The sequence below is a fragment of the Erythrolamprus reginae genome, chromosome 4, assembly GCF_031021105.1.
Source record: "Erythrolamprus reginae isolate rEryReg1 chromosome 4, rEryReg1.hap1, whole genome shotgun sequence".
Taxonomy (NCBI): Eukaryota; Metazoa; Chordata; class Lepidosauria; order Squamata; family Dipsadidae; genus Erythrolamprus; species Erythrolamprus reginae.
The window spans coordinates 61,414,798-61,436,070 of NC_091953.1; the positions used below are offsets into that span (position 1 = coordinate 61,414,798).

General features: G+C 45.0%; 1 protein-coding gene across 2 annotated transcripts in view; it reads left to right on the top strand.

The window, feature by feature from the left end:
- The window catches only part of DYRK1A (dual specificity tyrosine phosphorylation regulated kinase 1A), a 134,949-nt gene that overhangs the window by 11,934 nt on the left and 101,742 nt on the right, over positions 1–21,273 (top strand). Inside the window, exon 2 of one of the 2 annotated variants that reach the window (XM_070750418.1) lies at positions 14,968–15,071. The exons of the other annotated variant lie outside the window; for it this stretch is intronic. Within the exon in view, the coding sequence (XP_070606519.1) occupies positions 15,069–15,071 (3 nt within the window). The 5' untranslated portion in view covers positions 14,968–15,068. The remainder of the gene's footprint in view (positions 1–14,967; positions 15,072–21,273) is intronic. 2 annotated transcript variants of the gene reach the window in all.

The window sequence follows — 21,273 nt, forward strand, 5'->3', positions numbered from 1 at the left end:
TAGAAGAAAAAAGACAACTAGCAGGAAGGCGGATGGACTCATTTATGGTGATGATGACTGGCACTTTTGAAAGACCAGATTAGGGACAGATTGTTAAAATAATAAATAAGTGGTCACTAGGAACTAGAAACATGATGGCACATAAGCAAACTTTATTTCTTCAGTTAGCATACATTTATTAACACATTGATTTCATTTCTAAACACATAGAATATACACTGATAAAAAAAATAAAGGGAACACTTAAACAACACAATATAACTCCAAGTAAATCAAACTGTCCACTTAGGAAGCAACCATCAATTTCACATGCTGTTGTGCACATTGCATTCATTCATTCATATCTAGGATGTGTTATTTGAGCGTTCCCTTTATTTTTTTCCACAGTACAGTGTTCCCTCGATTTTCGCAGGGGATGCGTTCCAAGACCGCCCGCGAAAGTTGAATTTCCGCAAAGTAGAGATGCGGAAGTAACACATCCTAGATATGAATGAATGAATGCAATGTGCACAACAGCATGTGAAATTGATGGTTGCTTCCTAAGTTACTTCCGCATCTCTACTTTGCGGAAATTCAACTTTCGCATTTCGAAATTCAACTTTAGTTCCTAGTGACCACTTATTTATTATTTTAACAATCTGTCCCTAATCTGGTCTTTCAAAAGTGCCAGTCATCATCACCATAAATGAGTCCATCCGCCTTCCTGCTAGTTGTCTTTTTTCTTCTATCTTTCCTAGCATTAGAGCCTTTTATACAGATTTAGGCTTTGCATAATGTGTATGAAAAGTGGCATAATGTGTCATTTGTGGCTCAAATGAGAACCCAGGGTTGATTTGTTCAATAACCCATTAGTTTTCTTAGTAGCCTATAATATTCTCAGGAGTTTTTTCTAACACCAACATTCTATCTAGAGCCGGGTGGCGCAGCACGTAGAGTGCTGTACTGCAGGCCACTGAAGCTGACTGTAGATCTGTAGGTTAGCGGTTCAGATCTCATCACCGGCTCAAGATTGACTCAGCCTTCCATCCTTCTGAGGTGGGTAAAATGAGGACCTGGATTGTGGGGCAATATGCTGGCTCTGTTAAAAAGTGCTATTGCTAACATGTTGTAAGCCGCTCTGAGTCTAAGGAAAAGGGTGGCATAAAAATTGAATAAATAAAATCGAATAAATAAATAAGCATTCAAAAGCATCAATATTCTTCCTATCCTTCCAACTTTCATTTCCATGGGGTGTCAAGGGGAATTCCATGATCTGAATGATCTAATCTTTGTATGTATAGATAAATCATAGGTTTGAATATCTTCCAAGGCTTACGCGGATGCTCTACCAAGTTCTAGTCTTTCTTGACTGCTGCTTCCTTGATTGTTGAGGGTTTATCCAAACAGGAAGAAGATATCCACCATGTACGTATCTTCATTGTGAATTCTAGGGCTGATCATTCTGTCTGTGTTCATTAGTCTTGTTTTAATCTCATTTTTTTAAAAATTGGCCTTGACTCTTATTATTAGAGCTTGTAGATCCTTTGCATTTTCAGCTATCAGGATAGTGTCATCAGCATAGTACAGGTTATTCATGTTTCTTCCTCCATATTAAAACCATATTTTTCCAATCTTCATCTGCATATAGGATGAATAAATAAGGAGAAAGTATGTAGTTTTGTCTCATTTTCTGGGAGCCAGTCTGTTGCACCATGTTCTCCCTGTACTTGCCTTCCTGACCCGTGTTTAAGTTTCTCGTGAGGACAATGGAAGTTTCTGGGATTACGACTTTTCTGAATAGATTCTATAGCTTGGTGTGATTGGCACAATTGAAGCATTTCTGTCCTCTATGAAGCACATACTGATTTCTTTTTGGTATTCTTTGCCTTTCTCAGTTATCCAGTATGTATCAGCAATAATGTCTTTTTTTCTAAAGCCGACTTGAGCATTTGGCATTTTTTTTCTCCATGTATGGCTCTAATCTGGTTTGATGATCCTAAGCATTATTTTGTTAACATGTGAAATTAGGAATATTGTCTGATAATTTGAACTTTCAGTTAAGTTTTCTGTTTTTTTGGTGTTGGATATAGATTGACCTCTTCCAGTCTGCTGACCATAATGTCATTTTCCAGATTGGTGGTGTAGCATACCGTATTTTTCAGAATATAGGGTGCACCAGAGTATAAGACACACCTTAGTTTTTGGGGAGGAAAATGGGAAAAATTACATATCAGGTATTCATCTGGCTAGCGTCCTTAGTCTGGTTAGCTTCAGCACATTATTTTATCCCCTGGTTAGGTCTGGGAAAAAATATTTGGAGGGAGTAGCAATGAAACAAGCCTGCAAAGACTTAGGGCTGGGGAAGAAAAAAACTTCTTTGGAGTAGCAGTGAACTGCAAGCCGGGAAGATCATTAGCAACTTCTTAGGGCTGAAAAACCTCTTTCTGAGGGAGTAGCAATGAAAACAAGCCTGCAAGCCGGGAAGAGCCGGGAAGATTGTAGTACCTTGTTAGGCCAGGTGGAGGGGGGGGGGGAAGCTATAACACACCAAAAGTTTTAGCCTCTTTTAGGGGGGAAGGTGCCTTTTATACTCCAAAAAATACAGTAGTTACAACATTTACTTACTTACTTACTTACTTACTTACTTACTTACTTACTTACTTACTTACTTACTTACTTACTTATTTGCCTGCTCTATTTCAGTGGGCATTCCATCAATTCCTATAGCCTTCCTACTTGGTAATGACAGTGCTGTTTTAACTTCACTTTCTTGTAGTAAAAGATTGTTAAAAATAGGTAAATACTTTCTAGGCCAGTGTTTTTCAACCAGTGTGCCGTGGCACACTAGTGTGCCGCGAGACATAGTCAGGTGTGCCGCGAAGCTCAGAGAGAGAAAGAAAGCAACAGAGAGAGAAAGAGAAAGAAAGAGAGAGAGAGAGAAAGAAAGAAAAAGAAACAGAGAGAGAAAGAGAGAGAGAAAGAAAGCAAGAGAGAGAAAGAGAAAGAAAGAAAGAGAGAGAGAGAAAGAAAGCAAGAGAGAGAAAAAGAGAACAAGAGAAAGCGAGCAAGAGAGAGAAAGAAAGCAAGAGAGAGAGAGAAAGAGAGGGAGGGAGGGAAGGAGAGAGAGAAAGACATAGAGGGAGGTAAGGAGGGAGAGAAAGAGAGCAAAAAAGACAGGAAGGAAGGAAGAGAAAGAAGGAGGGATGGAGAGAGAGAAAGAAAGAGGAAGGAAGGGAGAGAGAGAGAATTTTTTTGTCCAAACTTTTTTTAGCCCCCCTCCTGCCCCGCTCAATGTGCCCCAGGGTTTCGTAAATGTAAAAAATGTGCCGCGGCTCAAAAAAGGTTGAAAATCACTGTTCTAGGCTATTGTTTCTTAAACTTTTTGCTGTCAGGACCCTTTTGATTCCAAAAGAGCTTTTGAGTAATATTTATTGATATTTGCCATATTAAAAAATAAAATTAATGCATCCATAGAATATTTATTGACATGTAAATAACAATTTAAACTACATCACATATTAATATTAATAAAATATATTTTGTGAGAAATCCCTAATGTTAACAAATTATAAATTTGGTACAAATTAAATTTACTACAAATTAAAAATTACACTGAGAACATAGTTGAAAACATAAGATGTGACATAGTTTTAAATTTTGGCAATATTTGATATTTTAATCTTGTGGATTCCTAAGAGTGTCTTGCCGGGACCTCCCCCCCCCAAGGGGGGGGGGGAAACAGATCCAGGAAAATTACAGATCAGTCTGCCTGACATCAATACCTGGGAATATCTTGGAAAAGATAATCAACAAATTTTTGAATACCTAGAAACAAACAAGTTTCATCAAAAACTGATCATGCCAAATATTCTTTGACAAGGTGACTAAATTAATGGATCAGCAAAATTCTGTAGACATAATATACTTAGATTTCAGTAAAGTAAACCACAACCTACTTCTAGACAAGCTAGAAAATGTGGGATAGACAAAACCCTTACTAGATAGATTTAGAGATGGCTGATATAGCATACTCAACATTTATTTACTTATCTATCAAATTTATAGGCCACCCTTCTCCTAGCGCAGAGGTCCCCAACCTTTTTTGCACCAGGGACCGGCATTAAGCTAGACCAGTTTTCCATGGCCCGGTGGTGGGGGGGCGCGCTTTGGTCATATGGGGGTGGGGTTCATTTCCTTCATTTCCTCTTTCTCTCATTCCCTCTTTCTATCCTTTCTATCTCTCACTCTTTCCTTCTCTCCCTCCCTTTCTCTCTCTTTCCTTTCTCTCATTCCCTCTTTCTATCCTTTCTATCTCTCACTCTTTCCTTCTCTCCCTCCCTTTCTCTCTCTTTCCTTTCTCTCATTCCCTCTTTCTATCCTTTCTATCTCTCACTCTTTCCTTCTCTCTCTCCCTTTCTCTCTCTTTCCTTTCTCTCATTCCCTCTTTCTATCCTTTCTATCTCTCACTCTTTCCTTCTCTCCCTCCCTTTCTCTCTTTCCTTTCTCTCATTCCCTCTTTCTATCCTTTCTATCTCTCACTCTTTCCTTCTCTCCCTCCCTTTCTCTCTCTTTCCTTTCTCTCATTCCCTCTTTCTATCCTTTCTATCTCTCACTCTTTCCTTCTCTCTCTCCCTTTCTCTCTCTTTCCTTTCTCTCATTCCCTCTTACTCTCTATCCTTTCTATCTCTCACTCCTTTCTCTCCCTCCCTTTCTCTCTCTTTCCTTTCTCTCATTCACTCTTTGTCTCCTGGGGCTGCCTGCGCCTGCCCTGCACCCCCCACCGCGGAGGGAAAGCATTTGGTATCGGCACCGCCAACCCCCCCTCCACGAGCAGCAAAAGCCTAAGCGGCGGGGTGCGCCCTTTGCATTTCGGCATTGGCGCTCTCCCCTCCACGAGCAGCAAAAGCCTCAGCGATGGAGCAGAAAGGCAAACGACGCGATCAGTCGCTGAGGCTTTTGCTGCTCCTGGAGGGGGGGAGGATTTAATCCTCCCCGCCCCCCCGGCAGCCAAACCTCGCTGAGGCTTTGGAGTTCGGGCGATCCGACGGAGTTCCCGCTCCCACCAACGCTCTGCAGCCGCGCCAGAGCCACCGCCACGAGAAAACTTTCCAAGACCCATCAACGTCCCGCTGGAAGCTGCCCTCCCGCCAGCCGCGCCGCCCCGGAGCCCCGAAGGCTCGCAGCAGAGGGAGGCAAAGCGGCGCGCGGCAGCCACAACAAGCCCGGGCAGCCTTTCGACCGACTCGCTTTCGCCGCGCCCGGATAGCGGCGGCGTCTCCTGGGGCTGCCTGCGCCTGCCCTGCACCCCCCACCGCGGAGGGAAAGCATTGCCGAAATGCACCCCGCCGCTTAGGCTTTTGCTGCTCCTGGAGGGGGGGAGGATTTAATCCTCCCCGCCCCCCCCGGCAGCCAAAGCTAGCTGTCAGCGGCGCCGCAGACCGGCTGAAAAACCCCAACGGCCCGGTCCTGGTCCGCGGACCGGCGGTTGGGGACCTCTGTCCTAGCGGACTCAGGGCAACTTAAAACAATAAAATGATTACAAAATTAAGATACTCCTTATACATAAAATAAAAACAAGTAGAAAAATTAAAACCCAGTATGAACGTCATATAATCATCACTCATTCATATTACTGGCCAGAGCGGAAAACTATTGCTCAACCGTTTTAAGTGTGTTTTCAAAGCCTTTCAGGAGGCAACGAGAATGGGGGCTATATGAATCTCTAGGGGGAGTTGGTTCCAGAGGAACGGAGCTGCAACAGAGAAGGCTCTTCCCCATGGTCCCCGCCAGCCAGCATTGCTTGGTCACAGGATCTGGAGAAGGCTAACTTTGAGTGATCTAATTGGTCAATGAGACCTGTGAGGCAGAAGACGGTCCTGTAAATAATCTGGTCCTAAGCCATGTAGGGCTATAGAACTACAGCCACATGGAGGAAAGTAAGCAGTGGGGTAAGCAATATTCCATTTTAGACCAGTATTCTTCAATAACTGCATAAGCGATCTAGATGAGGAAATAGAAGGGAAACTAATCAAATTTATGGATGATGCAAGGCTGGCAGGTGTAGCCAACACCCAAGAACACAAGCTCAAGATTCAAAAAGATCTTGACAGACTTAAACACTGTGCCTTATCTAACAAAATGAAAATTAATATAGATAAAGTAAGGATTTACACTTAGACAAGAAAAACCAACTGTTTAGGTGCAGACTAGTTGAAATCTAGTTTAATGTCAGTAACTCTGAGGGATCTTGGAGTGCTAGTGGACAATCATTTAAATATGAACCAACAATGTGTGGCAGCAGTCAAAAAAGTAATGCAGTCCTATGCAGCAATCATAGAGGTATAGACTCAAGATCACATGAAATATTAATATTAGCCTTAGTAAGACCACACTTGGAATACTGCATCCAGTTTTGGTCACCACAATAGAAAAATTATGTTGAGACTCTGGAAAGTGCAGAGAACAGCAACAAGAACGCTTAGGGGGCTGGAGGCTAACACATATAGAGAACAGTTACAGGAATTGGTTATGTCTAGTCTAATGAAAAGAAGGATTATGAGGAAAATAGCACTGATCCAATATTTGAGGGGCTCCTACAACTGAGTAGGTTAAACTATTTTTCAAAACACCAAAGCGCAAGACAAGAAACAGTGAATGGAAACTAATTAAGGAGAGTAGCAACCTAGAACTAAGGAGAAAGTTCCTCACAATTAGACCTCTAAACCAATGGAATAGCTTGCATTCAGTTGTGAGTGCTCCATCACTGGATACTTTCAAGAAGAGGGTGGACAACCATTTGTCTGAAATAGTATAGGGCAGTGATGGCGAACCTATGGCACAGGTGCCACAAGTGGCACATGGAGCCATATCTGCTGGCATTCGAGGCATTTATTTATTTATTTTATTTATTAAATTTGTATGCCGCCTCTCTCCGTAGACTCGGGGCGGCTCACAGCAGTAATAGAAAAACAGTATACAATACAAATCTAATAATTAAAACGAAAAACCCATAATTTAAAAAACATGCACACAACATACCATACATAAACAATGTAGGCTAGGGGAAGTTATCTCAGTTCCCCCATGCCTGACAACAGAGGTGGGTTTTAAGGAGCTTACGAAAGGCGAGGAGGGTTGGGGCAATTCTGATCTCTGGGGGTAGTTGGTTCCAGAGAGTTGGGGCCGCCACAGAGAAGGCTCTTCCCCTGGGTCCCGCCAAACAACATTGTTTAGTCGACGGGACCCGGAGAAGGCCAACTCTTTGGGACCTAACTGGTCACTGAGATTCGTGCGGCAGAAGGCGGTCCCAGAGATATTCTGGTCCGATGCCATGAAGGGCATAACCAACATTGCCCTAGCTCAGCTCCAACATGCATGTGTGTGCTGGCCAACTGATTTTTGGCTCGCACAGAGGCTCTGGGAGGCTTTCTGAGAACCTCCAGGGGGATAGGGGAGGGCATTTTTACCCACCCTCAGCTCCAAGGAAGCCTTTGGAGCTTGAGGAGGGCAAAACACGAGCCTACTGGGCCCACCAGAAGTTGGGAAACAGGCCATTTCCGGCCTCCACAGGGCCTCCAGGGGGGTGGGGGAATCTGTTTTCATCTTCCTCAGGCATTGAATTACAGGTGTGGACACTCGCACATGCATAATAGCTTGTGTGCATGCTCCCACACCCATAATTCAATGCCCAGGGAGGATGAAAATAGCTCCTCCGCCTCCCCCTCCCAGCCCTCTAGAGCAGCGTTTCCCAACCGGTGTGCCGCGGCACACTAGTGTGCCGCGAGACACAGCCAGGTGTGCCGCGGGCTTTCCCGAAACGGACGGAGAATGCCCTCTCTTGCAGCCCCCTGGCTGGGAGCGCTTTCGCTGCGAGAGAGGGCTTTCTCCGTCCGTTTCGGGAATGCCCGCCCCCCCCCTCTCGCGCGCGCGCCGCTCCCCTTTTCTCTCAGCCCTCCCTGGCTTCGCTTCTCAATCCCTCCCTCCTTCCGTCTTTCCTTCCCCTCAGCCGTTCTGTCTGGGGACTGGGGGTCTTCCGCTCTTCCCTTCCCCGCCTCCCAGGCTTTGCCTTCACCACCCCCACCCCTTTTTTGGTTGGCAAGGAGTCCTTTGCCGCATCCTGCAGTTCGCACTCGGCTCGAGGCTGCTTTCCCTGGCTGCGCTCTTTCTTTCTCTCTCTCTCCCGTGAGCCGGGGCAAGGAAAACAAAACAAAACAAAAACTTCTTGCAACGGGCCCGCACGCGCGCTCGTGCCCGCGCTCGTCCCTTCAGCAGCGAGGGAGGGAAGTCAGAGGGCGAGGGAGCGAGCGAGCGCTGTTGTCCTCGGTGCCCTCTGCAGCCTGCCTTCCTTCTTCTTTGCCGCCGCTGAGGGACGGAGATAAGGATAGAAAGGAAAGAGGGAGGGAGAGATAGAAAGGAAAGAGGGAGGGAGGAAAGAGGGAGGGAGAAAGAAAGAAAATAGATAGAAAGGAAAGAGGGAGGGAGAGATAGAAAGGAAAGAGGGAGGGAGAGATAGAAAGGAAAGAGGGAGGGAGGGAAGAGGGAGGGAGAGACACAATGGAAAGAGGGAGGGAGAGATAGAAAGAAAATAGATAGAAAGGAAAGAGGGAGGGAGGGAGGAAAGGGAGGGAGAGATACAATGGAAAGAGGGAGGGAGAGCTAGAAAGAAAAGAGATAGAAAGGAAAGAGGGAGGGAGGAAAGAGGGAGGGAGATATAGAAAGGAAAGAGGGGGGAGGAAAGAGGGAGGGAGAGATACAATGGAAAGAGGGAGGGAGAGATAGAAAGGAAAGAGGGAGGGAGAGATAGAAAGGAAAGAGGGAGGGAGAGATACAATGGAAAGAGGGAGGGAGGAAAGAGGGAGAAATAGAGTGAAATGGAGGAAGAGAAACTTTTCTTTAGCCCCCCCCCCGTCCCCCCGTTCAGTGTTCCCCAGGATTTTGAAAATATGAATAATGTGCCGCGGCTCAAAAAAGGTTGGGAAACACTGCTCTAGAGGACGGAAAAGGCCTGTTTCCCAACTTATGGTGGGCCCAGTAGTCTTGTGTTCTGCCATTCCCAGGCTCCAAAGGCTTCTTGGGAGCCAGAGAATGGTAAAAATGCTCTCCCCAATCTCCCCGGAGACCCTTTGGAAGTCAAAAATGCCCTTCCAGAGCCTTTGTGCAAGCCAAAAATTAGCTGGCTGGCACACACATGCACATTGGAGCAGAGCTAAGGCAATGGCTCGCGTGCCAGCAGATATGGCTCCTTGTGCCACCTGTGGCACCCATGCCATAGGTTCGCCATCACTGGTATAGGGTCTCCTGCTTGAGCGACTAGACGACTTCCAAGGTCCCTTCCAACACTATTCTATGTTCTATACTTCATGAAATCCTGTTTTAGGTTATTTTTAATGTTGAACATCTGCTATACGGTGTTTTAGTATATTCCTTCCATCTTTGCTTGATCTTTTTTTGAACCAGTTATTATTTGGCTTTAGTATCCATTGGCATAATAATTCAAGGTTGAAACCTTTTGAGTTTGGAGCTTTTAAGAAATGTACCCTTTTCATCTGTTTCCATCTTCATTTTAAAAATATGTTGTTCTCCAGCGTGCTGAGGTGAATCTTTCTGCTCTGAGACTGAGTCTGTCACTCTTCTGTGGTCACGCCTCTCTTCCCTGTGTCTCCAGTTTTTGACTCAGTGAGACTTTTTACAGAAAGCTTATTCAGAGGATCGAAAAGACAGTTAATTCCTTTCTCACTCAGTTGACAGGATGGCATTTGAACGTCTGAAAACATTTGCAAGGATGGCAAATGAATTGGCTGGCTCCCCGGTCCGTCCAGCATAGCTGCCTCTCCGACTCAGCCTGACAGAGCTGAGGTCCCTGGCAGCTTCCTGCAATCAGCAAAGTGGACTAGATCACTGCTGGATTGAATCTGGTGCATACTCTAACGGCTAAGGAAAGTCGTGGCAGCAGTGTTCCATTGGAATGTGTCTGCCGGTCAAAGAAAGGGCCAAATATTCAAAGTGTAGGCTTCCATGGCATAAGGCAGCTGCAAAGAACCAGTCATAAGTAGGGAAGATCAGGGTTTCCCAATCCAGCCCCAGATTTCCACAAAAAGCAGCTGCCTGAATTAGGGCAAAAGCCATTTCTTCCCAAATGGGCCTCTAAGTCCATGAGAAAGATGCAAGGAGGCATCAAAAGGCCCTGGAAAAAAGAAATTGCAAAAGCTGACAGAGAAGTCAAGTGGGGGAGACAGGCAAATTCCCTCAGGGGAGAAGCTGTCATTTCCCATTATTATTATTATTATTATTATTATTATTATTATTATTATTATTATTATTATTAATTAGATTTGTATGCCGCCCTTCTCCGAGGACCCAGTGGATCAGGGCAGTGCCCACAAGTTTGCTCCAGAAAGCTGGCCCTCTATCTCTCTGGGTTAGACAGGCTCGCAAGTCTTCTGGCCTTAGGAGAAGAAGCTGCTTCATTGGACACTATCAGTACAAGGTCCTACCATTCGACCTTTCCTCAGAGCCCAAGATATTAACCAAAATACTGGTGATGCTGTTGGCACACCTCGATCCTTATTTGTATCCAGTATTACCTGGATGACATACATTTTGATACATTCTTCCTCCCACCTTTGAGTGATAGAGGATTTGCAAGTCACAATCCAGGCCCTCCAGGATCATGGATTCTCCATAAATTTCAAGAAGAGCCACCTGGCTCCTACTGACTGCTTACTTCATCTAGGAGTGGTTATAGATAATATGTTGTGTGAGGTCTTCCTATCTCAGGAGCGCCAGGCCAGCATAAGGGCCTTGATGAATCGGATCCAGACAGACCGGACAGTGCCCCTGGCCTTCCTCTTGCAACTCCTGGGCAAGATGATGTCCTGCATTTCCATCATCCCCTGGGCATGCTTGCATGCCAGAATCTTACATTGTTTTCTGCTGCCTTCCCAAAGGTCTGGCAGGAGCAACTTAACTACCAAAGTACAATTCTACCAGAAGTACTCCAATCCCTCCGGTGGTAGAGATCCCGGGCCATAGCCAAGGGATGTGCCTTCAAGGAGCCCAGCCACCTGACCATCACCATGAATGCCAGCTTTTTCATCTGGGGTGCCCACTTTCAGTCCCAGATGGCACAAGGACAGTGGACTCAGAAAGACCTGAGGAACAGTATCAACTGGTTGGAGGGCAAGGTTTGGCTCTTAGATGTTTTCAGAACATAATATCTGGCCACCATGTACTCATCCTGACGGACAATTGACTACTCAAAGTGGTGCCTGCACTTTGGCCTATTCAGGGAACTGTCGGAACAGTTCGGCTCCTCGATCCTGGACCTGTTCGCAACACCATTAAAGAGTCAGCTACCCGGGTTTTATACCAGGTTTGCAATACAGGGGGCTGAAAGGGTCAATGCAGTCCATGGCCCCAAGACCTATATGCCTTTCTTCCACTTCCCCTCATTCTAGGATTAATCAGGAAGGTGCTGGCGGAGAGAGCAGAGATCTTGCTCCTAGCTTTCTACAGGCCCAGAAGGCCATGGTTCACCGATCTGGTCGGTCTGTTGATGTCCAGGCCCTGGAAGATTCCTCCAGACAGAATCTCCCTCAGTCAAAGAGCACTTAGCCACCTAGAACAGCAATGGCTCCATCTTACCGTTTGGCATTTGAGTGGAGAGTTCTGAGGCTGGATAATTTCTACAGCAAAGTAATACAGAAAATCAAGGCCTTTAGGAGGCCTCTTACTAACCAAATTTATGACTCAACCTGGAAAGCCTTCTCTGTATCTGTGGCCTAGATCCTGGAATTCCTTTAGGAAGCACTAGAGAAGGGCTTGTCACCCCATATGATACACACACAGGTGGCAGCTGTGTCCTCAGTATTATCATGTGGAGATTTGGAGACCCTCACTTAACATCCTATTGTGTGCAGCTTTATCAGAGGTGCAAATAATTTAAAGCCTCCAACGGTGCACAGGTATCCCACCTGGGAACTGATCCCAGGGTCCTACAAGCTCTCTCCTCTGCACCCTTTGATCCACTAAAGTCATCCGGCCTGCGTTTTCTCACCTGCAGGGTAGCCTTCCTTGTGGCCATCACTTCGGCCAAATGAATATCTGAACTGGCGGCCCTTTATATAAGAGAAGACATGTGCATATTTCATTCAAACGGGGTGTTCTGTGGTTGGGTTCCTCCTTCCTTCCCAAGGTTAATTCTTTGTTCCATAGGACACAGTAAATAATCTTGCCAGATTTTTGCTCAGGCCAGGCTCACACCCGGGAGAAAAAGTGGCACATCTTGGATGTTAGGATGGCCCTCTGCATCTATGTTAAGAGAACACCCTCTTAGAAGGACAGAGTCCCGATTTGTGGACTTTCAACCCCCTATACTGGATAACAAGGTTACAGCATTGACTTGAGGCCTGTGGATATGGGCCTGCATAGCCAAAGCATACGAGCTTCACGCTCTTCGTTTACTTGGGCAAGTGATAGCCTATTCCACTAGAAGTGAGGCCATGTCGGCTGCATGGGCAACACAGGCCTTCATCGATTAAATCATTAGAGCAGCGACATGGTCATTTCCATCCCTGTTTATAAGATACTATAAATTGGATGCCTTCGCTTTGGCTGAAGCAGCCTTCGGCATGCGAGTTCTCCAGAAGGTGCACACAGATTTAGGGATTCGGGACCAGACTGCTGCCCACCCTTAGGACAAGCTGGCTTTGGTGTGTCCCATTCTTTCGATTCTCCTCAGCATACTGGTGAAGGGGTGTTGCTCATACCTGATAACACTCCTTCTTGCTATGCTGAGAGATAACCCAACCCTTCTCAGGCAACCGTCTGGTCCAGAGTCCAGGATGGCCAAATCAGTACAGAAATGTCAAGTCAATAGCTATTCCTTCATCAAAACGGGACACAGGCAAGAGAGGTGTAAACACAGAAGATTGACAGCCTCAGATTCAGAGTGGAAAAGCAGGGTTAAACCATTCCTCTCTCAGCACAGTTAAGACCAACACCCCTTCTAATACTGCTTCTTGTTTCTTCTAACACCTTTCTGAAATTCTTTTAAGTTTCTTTCTGAGATGTTTCTTGGTATTGTCTTTTCTGCAAACATGGTTCTTATATCCAATTTGTTCTCTTCTATTTCATTTTTGGCAGTATCTTTTCACATTTATCTTTAACGATTTCTTTTTCATTCCATAATTCATCCGATTATCAATGAAATCAAAATAAAATTATTCCTGATGTTCTTGAAAATGGAGGGTATATTGTGGAAACTGATTGGCATTCTTCTGTAGCTGAACTTGCACACGAGCAGTTGGTATTACACAGTCAGCGCCTTGCCATATATTTGACGCAAGCTAGAAAGAGGTGCAGGGATTGCCATAGCCTATTGCCATCTCCGTGTGACCCATTTTCGGCCTCTACCTTATACTCTGAAAAATACAGTAAACTTGTTCATAAACTTGATCTCTTTTTTTTGCATTGGTGATTGGAGCATAAACTTGAATTATCATCATATTAAAGGTTTATCCTCAAAGTCTAAACAATGTTATTTGGTTATTGATTGCACTGTAGTCAAGTACTATTCTTGTTGCTCCTTTCCTAAATCTAAAAGCAATACTATTCCTTCTTTGTTTTTCATGTCCTGAGTAATCAGTGCAGTCTTCTGACTGATAGCATCTGGTCTCAGTCTATCTTTTGTTGATGCCTAAGATGTTAATTTATAGTTTCATTTCATCTTTTGTTGTGTTGAGCTTTCATGTGTTCATGTTTCTTAGATTCCATGTTCCAACTGTAATTCTTTCTTTGTAGTTCAGATTTTCTGTATAGCAACATTAGCTACTAAACCATTCTGAAGACTTTAATCTAGCCCTGTCATGAACACCATTAGTAGTCTAAAATAACTTCAGCTCTTCCTCAGTAGCGTGTTGAGTGCCATCTGACTTGAAGGACCATTATCTGACATTATATTATTAAACTTTTTATATTTTCTAAAGTGATTTCCCCCCCTCCCCCACAATAAAAATACAGGAGTGTTTTACCTCTGCCTTCTCCCATGTTGCATAAATGTAAGCTTTGCCACTGTCAATATAGTTTTAACATGTCTCCAGCAACTTCCTATAAATGTGTTCTTTTTGATCCTCTTTTTGACATGCTTTTAATGACTATTAATTTCCTCCTGGCATACATTCTGATGTTTTTCACTCATCCATCCCAGGAATATTTGCTTGCTGCAGTGTGGCAACATGTCAGTACTTGGGGGTGGGGGATAAAGTTAGCAGGCTACAAATTGATAATGCTTTATTATGTAAATATTATGTGCTCAATGATAAAATGCTTGTATGATTATCATGGCCTCTGTTCCTCACAATTATCCATGTTTGTATTTCTGATTCCGTTACAGAGAGTCCTTGTTTAGTGACTGTAATTGGAACCAGCAAGTTGCTAGTGCTATAGTTGCTAAACAGAAAATCATGTGACTGCCATATACTTACCACCTAGTTCTTCTTTGACCATTAAGTAAAATGCTGCAGTTATTAAGCAAAAAATTATGTTCACAACTTATTTACTTCTACCTTCTCTATTAACTGCTCATTCCAAGGTTGTCTGCAAAGCATACGAATAACAATGTGGGATGTTGCAATTATTGTAACTGCAGAGATTGGTTGCACATATAGCATAGAATAGCATTTTAAGCTTATATACTGGCCCATAGTACTTTATAGCACTTTCGGGGCAGTTATTATTTGTACATTACACCCAACAATCTGGGTTCTCCTTTTTCTGACCTTGGAAGGATGGAAGGCTGAATCAACCTTGAGCCTATCAGGTTCAAACTCCGGGCCTTGGTCAGGGTTTGCCCGCAATACTGCATTCTAGCCACTGTACTAGTAGGATTAGCACTATTATAATTACAGACTGTTATTACATATGGCAGTCAATAAGTAAGCACTACTTATATTACTTTCTCCTTGTTTCCCACAAAATGTCACCTACAAGGAACTTCTATCTTGGACTCATGGATCTTTTGCTGTTCCAGAGTTGATAGCTCACTTGGGTTCTCAGTTATACTTTATAGGAATTATGGTAGAAGATCGGGAATGGTGAGTTGTTAAATAATTTAAACTAATCATTGACTTGAATAAGACGTACTGGATAAACTAAAATAAGCATTCACTGAAACAAATTCTGTATCAAATATAGTGGTACCTCTACTTAAGAACGCCTCTACTTAGTATTGTAAGAGGTGGAAATATGGGAGGGGAAGGGTTTTTTGCCTCTTCTTAAGAACCATTTTCTACCTAAGAACCTGAGCCGGGAAAAATCTCCCAGGAAATTTGAGAGTGGCACGAAGGCCCGGCCAGTTTCCTGCCATTCCCCCTTTAATCCCAGCCATCTGGGCTGCCAGAGGAGCCTTTGGGTGGCTCTTAAAGAGGCTTTGGCAGTCCAGAGTGAATGAAGCATTTTCCTTTTTCTGGGCTCTTGGACAGGGAAAAAACCTCTGCCAGCGCCCATAGAAAAGAAACGTTCCCTTTGCTCTGGGCAGCCGAGGGGTCACCACAGCGAAGGAAAGGTGCCGGCTACGAAACGAGTGAGCGAGAGGAGAGGGGAGGCCTTCACTTCAGCATGGGAAGGAAGAGGCAGCAGGTAGCAGCAGCAGCAGCTAGTGTATGGGAGGCAGCCTCGCGCCGGGTGTATTGGAGGCACGTGCTCCTCCTCGCCGCCTCAGAGTCCCTCTTTTTTTAAAAAAACCTTAAAGTTTTGAATTTTTTTGATTCACCTCACCTTCTTCCTCCAGCATTAACTCTCCTCTCCCTCTTCTTCCTCCTCCTCCTCCCACCCAAATTCAGAGCTTTTATTTCTTTCCTAATGGGTTTACACGCATTATTTGCTTTTACATTGATTCCTATGGGAAAAATTGCTTCTACTTAAGAACGTTTCTACTTAAGAACCTGGTCACGGAACGAATTAAATTCTTAAGTAGAGGTACCACTGTACTTGCCTGATTATTTTGTCTACCTATTATATTTAGCTATAACATTTTTGTTTTGTGATTTATCATCACCCAGAATTATGGGGAAATTAAAAATCAAAAGATTTCAATTTCAATTTCATTGGTATTAGAAATATATATTTAAAATGTATGTTAAAAATTAAGTATGTAAATACATCTATTGCCCATTGGCTGACTTTCCTCACTTTTGCATATTTGACTTTGCAGTTGACATGATTTGTAGAGCCTGGTTGACCTTCTTGGCATAGAGGCAAGATAAATTAGGATCTGGTTTGTACTTGGATAGGGGAGTACCAGGGCTGTAGGTTACACTGGGAAATCAAAATTATCCCAGAAGAAGGTAGTGGAAAATCAATTCTATATTGTTGCCAAAAACCCATAATCAATGTGTCCTTGAAGTTACTCTGCACCTCATTTGAAGGAAGCTTCATCTTTAATACTTAATAGTATAATACATTAAGAAATTAAATTTATTAAAGAAGTCATGTGTTGCTTTTATTAAACTAGAGTTTATTTTAAAATGTTGGTCTTTTAATTTATCTGGTTGATTAACTGAACGATGTCACAAAACTCTTTGGAGAAGCAATCTGAAGGTAGTTTTTAAAAGGTAATCCAAACAGTATAAAAAAGTTAATGATTCAAGCATAGGCAAAGTCTGTATTTAATATGTATATAGTTAATATAGGTTCTAGTTGCCTTGGAGATTGTAGTCCTATATATTTGTGCTATTCTGATTGTAAGTGGTGACTACTGTGATTGAATGTCCCTCCTTCTACATATCTATTTAGAAAACAATAATAGTATGAAAAAAGTTTTTACCCCCCAAAAGCCTGATTGTTTCAAACTGAGAAGAAAATCGTAAGTTATGAGTGTTTTGTTTCAAATTTAAAATAAAGTTCACTGTTTTGTCTTTGGGACAAGTGTTGGCAATTTTGAACATAGTTTTTAGTGTTATGTATATTGCTACTTGGCTTTGGAATTGTGGTTTCTGAAAGGGTTGATCCCACCTGAGAGTTCCCTCCTCTAAAGAATTTTAATAGGTAGATGACTTAATGAGGGTGAAATGCTACCAGTTTGCACCTGTTCGGAAGAACTATTAGTGGACGTGGCTTGGTTTGGCGAACCACTTGTGATGGCTGGCTGGCTGGCCAGCCATGCCCCCAAACTGGTTCCCCGGTCTCTGTTCACTTGCCCACCTCCATCCAGTCTCTGCAGCTTGCCTACCTGAAATGCTCCACACCTGATTTGCCTGCCAATTAAGCCTGAAAAGTCCTGGTTTACCTAGCTGCTCCTGCTCCCCCTGCTCCTCCACCACCCTCCCAGGCTTCTTTCTGTACTCTATTCACCACGACTCGCAGCCCCAATATGCTTGCCTGGCTTCCATGCAGCCTTCCTGAAGTTCCCAAGGCCACCTTGTCAAGACAGGCAAGTGGAATGCCGCATGGAAGGCAGACAAGCATGTCGGGCGGCTGCAGAGAAGAGAGCCACTAGCCTTACCGGTGGTCCCCCACCCCTGCTTGCCTTCCGAAGTCAGCGTCCAGCCTGGCCAGCGAGTGGGTGAGCAGCCTTTGGTAGGGATGCAGCTGCTGTTGTTCTGGGGCAGAGAGGGGCAGCAACTGGATGTCCCAGGGCTGAACATGAAGATTCAGGGAGTGCGGCAGGATGTGGTCGGTGCGGAGCTGCAGGCATTCTCCTTTGCTGGCTGCGGCAGGGATTTTGCTGCTGTTGCGGGTTGAGGTAAGCGTGAGGGCCAAGGCTGCTTCGACTCTCGCTCTCCCTTCAAGCCTTGCCTTTTCCCTGGATGTCTTGTACCGCTTCCCTATCTAACCTTTCCCTCTTGTCCTCTAACCAATAAGCTGCCCCAAGTCCACAGAGATGGGCAGCATACAAGTCCAATAAACAAACAAACAACTCCCCCCCCCCCGACACTCCTGGGGGAAGACTCAGAGGATGAAACCGGAAATGAGGCAATACCAAGCCTTACCCAGCCAGGCAGTGACCCTTGCTTTGACCCACTGGTGTGCCATTCTCCTGAGTTCGAGGATCTGGCGCTTTCCCCAGTCCCCTTTCTTTGTCCCCCATTGGGATGACCCTAAGGTTTCCCCAGCCCACTGTAGCAGCAGCAGTGAAAGGCTGCAAATGGGCCAAAGGGGAGTGAACAGTAATGGAGCACCCATCCGCTTGCTCACTTGCTTTGCTAGGGCATGCTGCAGGGACCCTGCTGTGATGTGCTGAGTCGCCTGACAAGGCTTTCAGCGTGACTTGGTGTAGGGCATGCATTAGTGTGTTCTCTACCCACTCCCTCCGGCGAGCCCCACGTGGATGGCTTGGGGAGTTTTGTTCAGTTCTTTCGTACGTCGGACGATGACCAAGAGTGGCGATCGGGAGAGGTTGCATTGGAAGTCCTGTCTGCTCCTAAAGGTCCTTTCTTCCTTTCAACTCCTTAAATTAGATTTCAGGGGAAGAGAGGGGCATCTAAATTCTGTGCTGTTTGTACCTATTGGGGAGTGGAAGTGGGTGTATGTGTGTGTGTGTATAAAAAACTCATAATTTCTGAAGCCTTTTTTTCTCATTGATTGGTTCCGGGGTTCAACTCAGATGCTGCTCTTGATTCCAGTTGAAGAAAAGGGCTGGTTAGTGATCACTTCCTTTTGTTTTGTGAGTGCCATGTCTAATTGTTCAGCTTGGGCTATTTTTTTTATTTTTATTTTTATTATTTTAAAAAAGCTACATCATCATTATCATCATCATCATCATCATTATTATTATTTATTAGATTTGTATGCCGCCCTTCTCCAAAGACTTGGAGCGGCTCACAACAGGAATACAAAATACAAATTCAATGATTAAAAAAGCAAAACAGTTAAAAACTCTTGATTCAAAAACACTCATACAACCCAAACAAACCATACATAAAACAGAGCGGCTGAGGGGAATCAATTTCCCCATGCCTGGCACCAAAGGTGGGTTTTTAGCAGTTAGCAAAAGGCAAGGAGGGTTGGGGTAGTCCTAATCTCTGGGGGGGAGTTGATTCCAGAGAGTCGGGGCTGCCACAGAGAAGGCTCTTCCCCTGGGCCCCGCCAGATGGCATTGTTTTGTTGACGGGACCCGGAGAAGGCCAAGTCTCTGGGACCTAATTGGTTGCTGGGATTTGTGTGGCAGAAGGCGGTCCCAAAGTTATTCTGGTCCGATGTCAGGAAGGACTTTATAGGTCATAACCAACACTTTGAATTGTGACCGGAAATTGATCGGCAACCATGGCACACTTTTGATGTTGAGTGTTGATGTGACATGAGCATATCTGGGAAAGCCCATGATTGCTCTCGCAGCTGCATTTTCTGTACTGAAAGAGCGGGTCCAGCAGTCACGTGGGTTGATCGCTGTCCAATCCGCATAGGACCGAGCCTAGTCTTTAAAAAGCCTGCTGGATCCGCCCCTTCCCCAGAATTCGCTCGGTTCTGCAATTCGGCAGAACATGTGGTGGCTCGCTCCTCTCAATAACACCTTCCCTCTTCGTTCCTTCTTCAATTTCAGCTAAGTAAAATTTGCAATTGCCTTTACTTAATAGCTTGCCTTGTTAGTGCCAGCTTTACTGGGCTTGGCGCTAAGGGAGAAGCCACGGCGCGGCTACAGCCACGAATTTCGCAATCATCTTGCTTGCGCTGCTGCCGCATTGTATTTACAATAAATCTAATCGGCTAGGAGGTTTTACCGGCAAGCTAAAATTAGTGGAAAAAAGGCCTCTTTTTTCCTCAGGCATTGTCGGACACTTTAACAAGCGCTCTTGTTTGTCTCCTGGACTTTAGTCACCCCTCCCTTTTTAAAAACGGTGGAGCGGTTTATTTCTGGCGTGAAGGCCCTCAGCGCCAGTAATTTCGGCACTTGCGGATCGCCTACGCGTGTCCAGCCTGACGCCATGGAGTAGGCTGTGAGACCCTCAGGCTTTTTCTCCCTGGCTAGGCCTCCAAACCAGAGTGCCTTGGTTTACTATTTAAAATTAGTGAGGCCTGCCCCTCCAAATTGCCTTTGAGCTGCAGACGCTCCTGGGCCTAGGAGCTTGGGCCCCCTTCTTCTTGGGAACGTTGCCCTCTTATAGCTTCTCCCACCATTTTGGCTCAAGTCTTGTACCTGTAATTTGTTCAGGCCATGACTTAGTTTCCCAAGAGAGTCACTTCTTCTAAGGGTCCCAGAGAGGTTAGGCCTACTGGCGATGAAATTGAAAATATCCCCCAGGCCTCTTCCTCCTCTTCCTTGGGAGCCCCTCCAATGGCTAGACCCGCCAGGGCTGAGAAGAGACGGGACCAAGCTCTTCAAAAGATTCATGAGAAATTGGCTAAACGTTTAAAAGTGCAGGTCCCAGTGCACGTTAGCCCTTCTGACCTTCCAGAGGCTTCTAAATTGCCTCCCTCTGGTGTCCCTGGGCTTTTTCTGGATGAGCCAAACCTAAACAGACCCCAACCTAATCTATGGGGCTTAGGTCCAGAGGGGCCAGATATTATGATGGAAGATCCCTCCGAGCCAGATCCAGTCCAGGCCTTTAGGGTATCTCCCTCACTACCTGTTATTATTACAAACCTACCTCCAGAGCTTCAAACTATGTATTCTGCTTTATCTCAAGCCATAGATGCCAAGCTCTTGGTTTCGCACTCTTGGCCCCCTTCACACGCCCCTAGGCCCTTGAGTTCCTTTTCAACCTACAGGATTCCAGTTCAAGAAGACTCGGATTCCTCTCAGGATGAGAATGATGATATGGATGTAGAGGATAAGGATGACCCCTTCCAATGCCTGTCAGAGGATGAGGAATCACAGATCAAGATTCCATCTCCTGCAATTTTTCCTTTCCAACTCTTCAAATCTCTTCTATTCAAAGCAAGAGTTCCCACAGGCGGTGTCGGACACTTTAACAAGCGCTCTTGTTTGTCTCCTGGACTTCCGCTCTGGACAAGGGATCCCCCTTCAGGAGTCCAGAACAATTCACCATCACCATGGATGCCAGCCTGATGGGCTGGGGAGCCCATGCTCAAGGTTTGATAGCCCAAGGCACGTGGTCAGCGGAGGAGTCATCCAGACCTATCAACTGGCTGGAATTGAGAGCAGTGTCATTAGTCCTCGAACAATTCAAACCACACATCATCAATCAACATGTCCTGATTCTCATGGACAATATAGCCTCAAAGAGCCATATCTGCAGACAAGGGGGCACCAGGTCCAAGGCCCTGATGAGAGAAGCCCTGAAACTGGGTCTCTGGGCAGAGAGACATCTTCAGTCCTTATGGGCCGACCACAGCTTG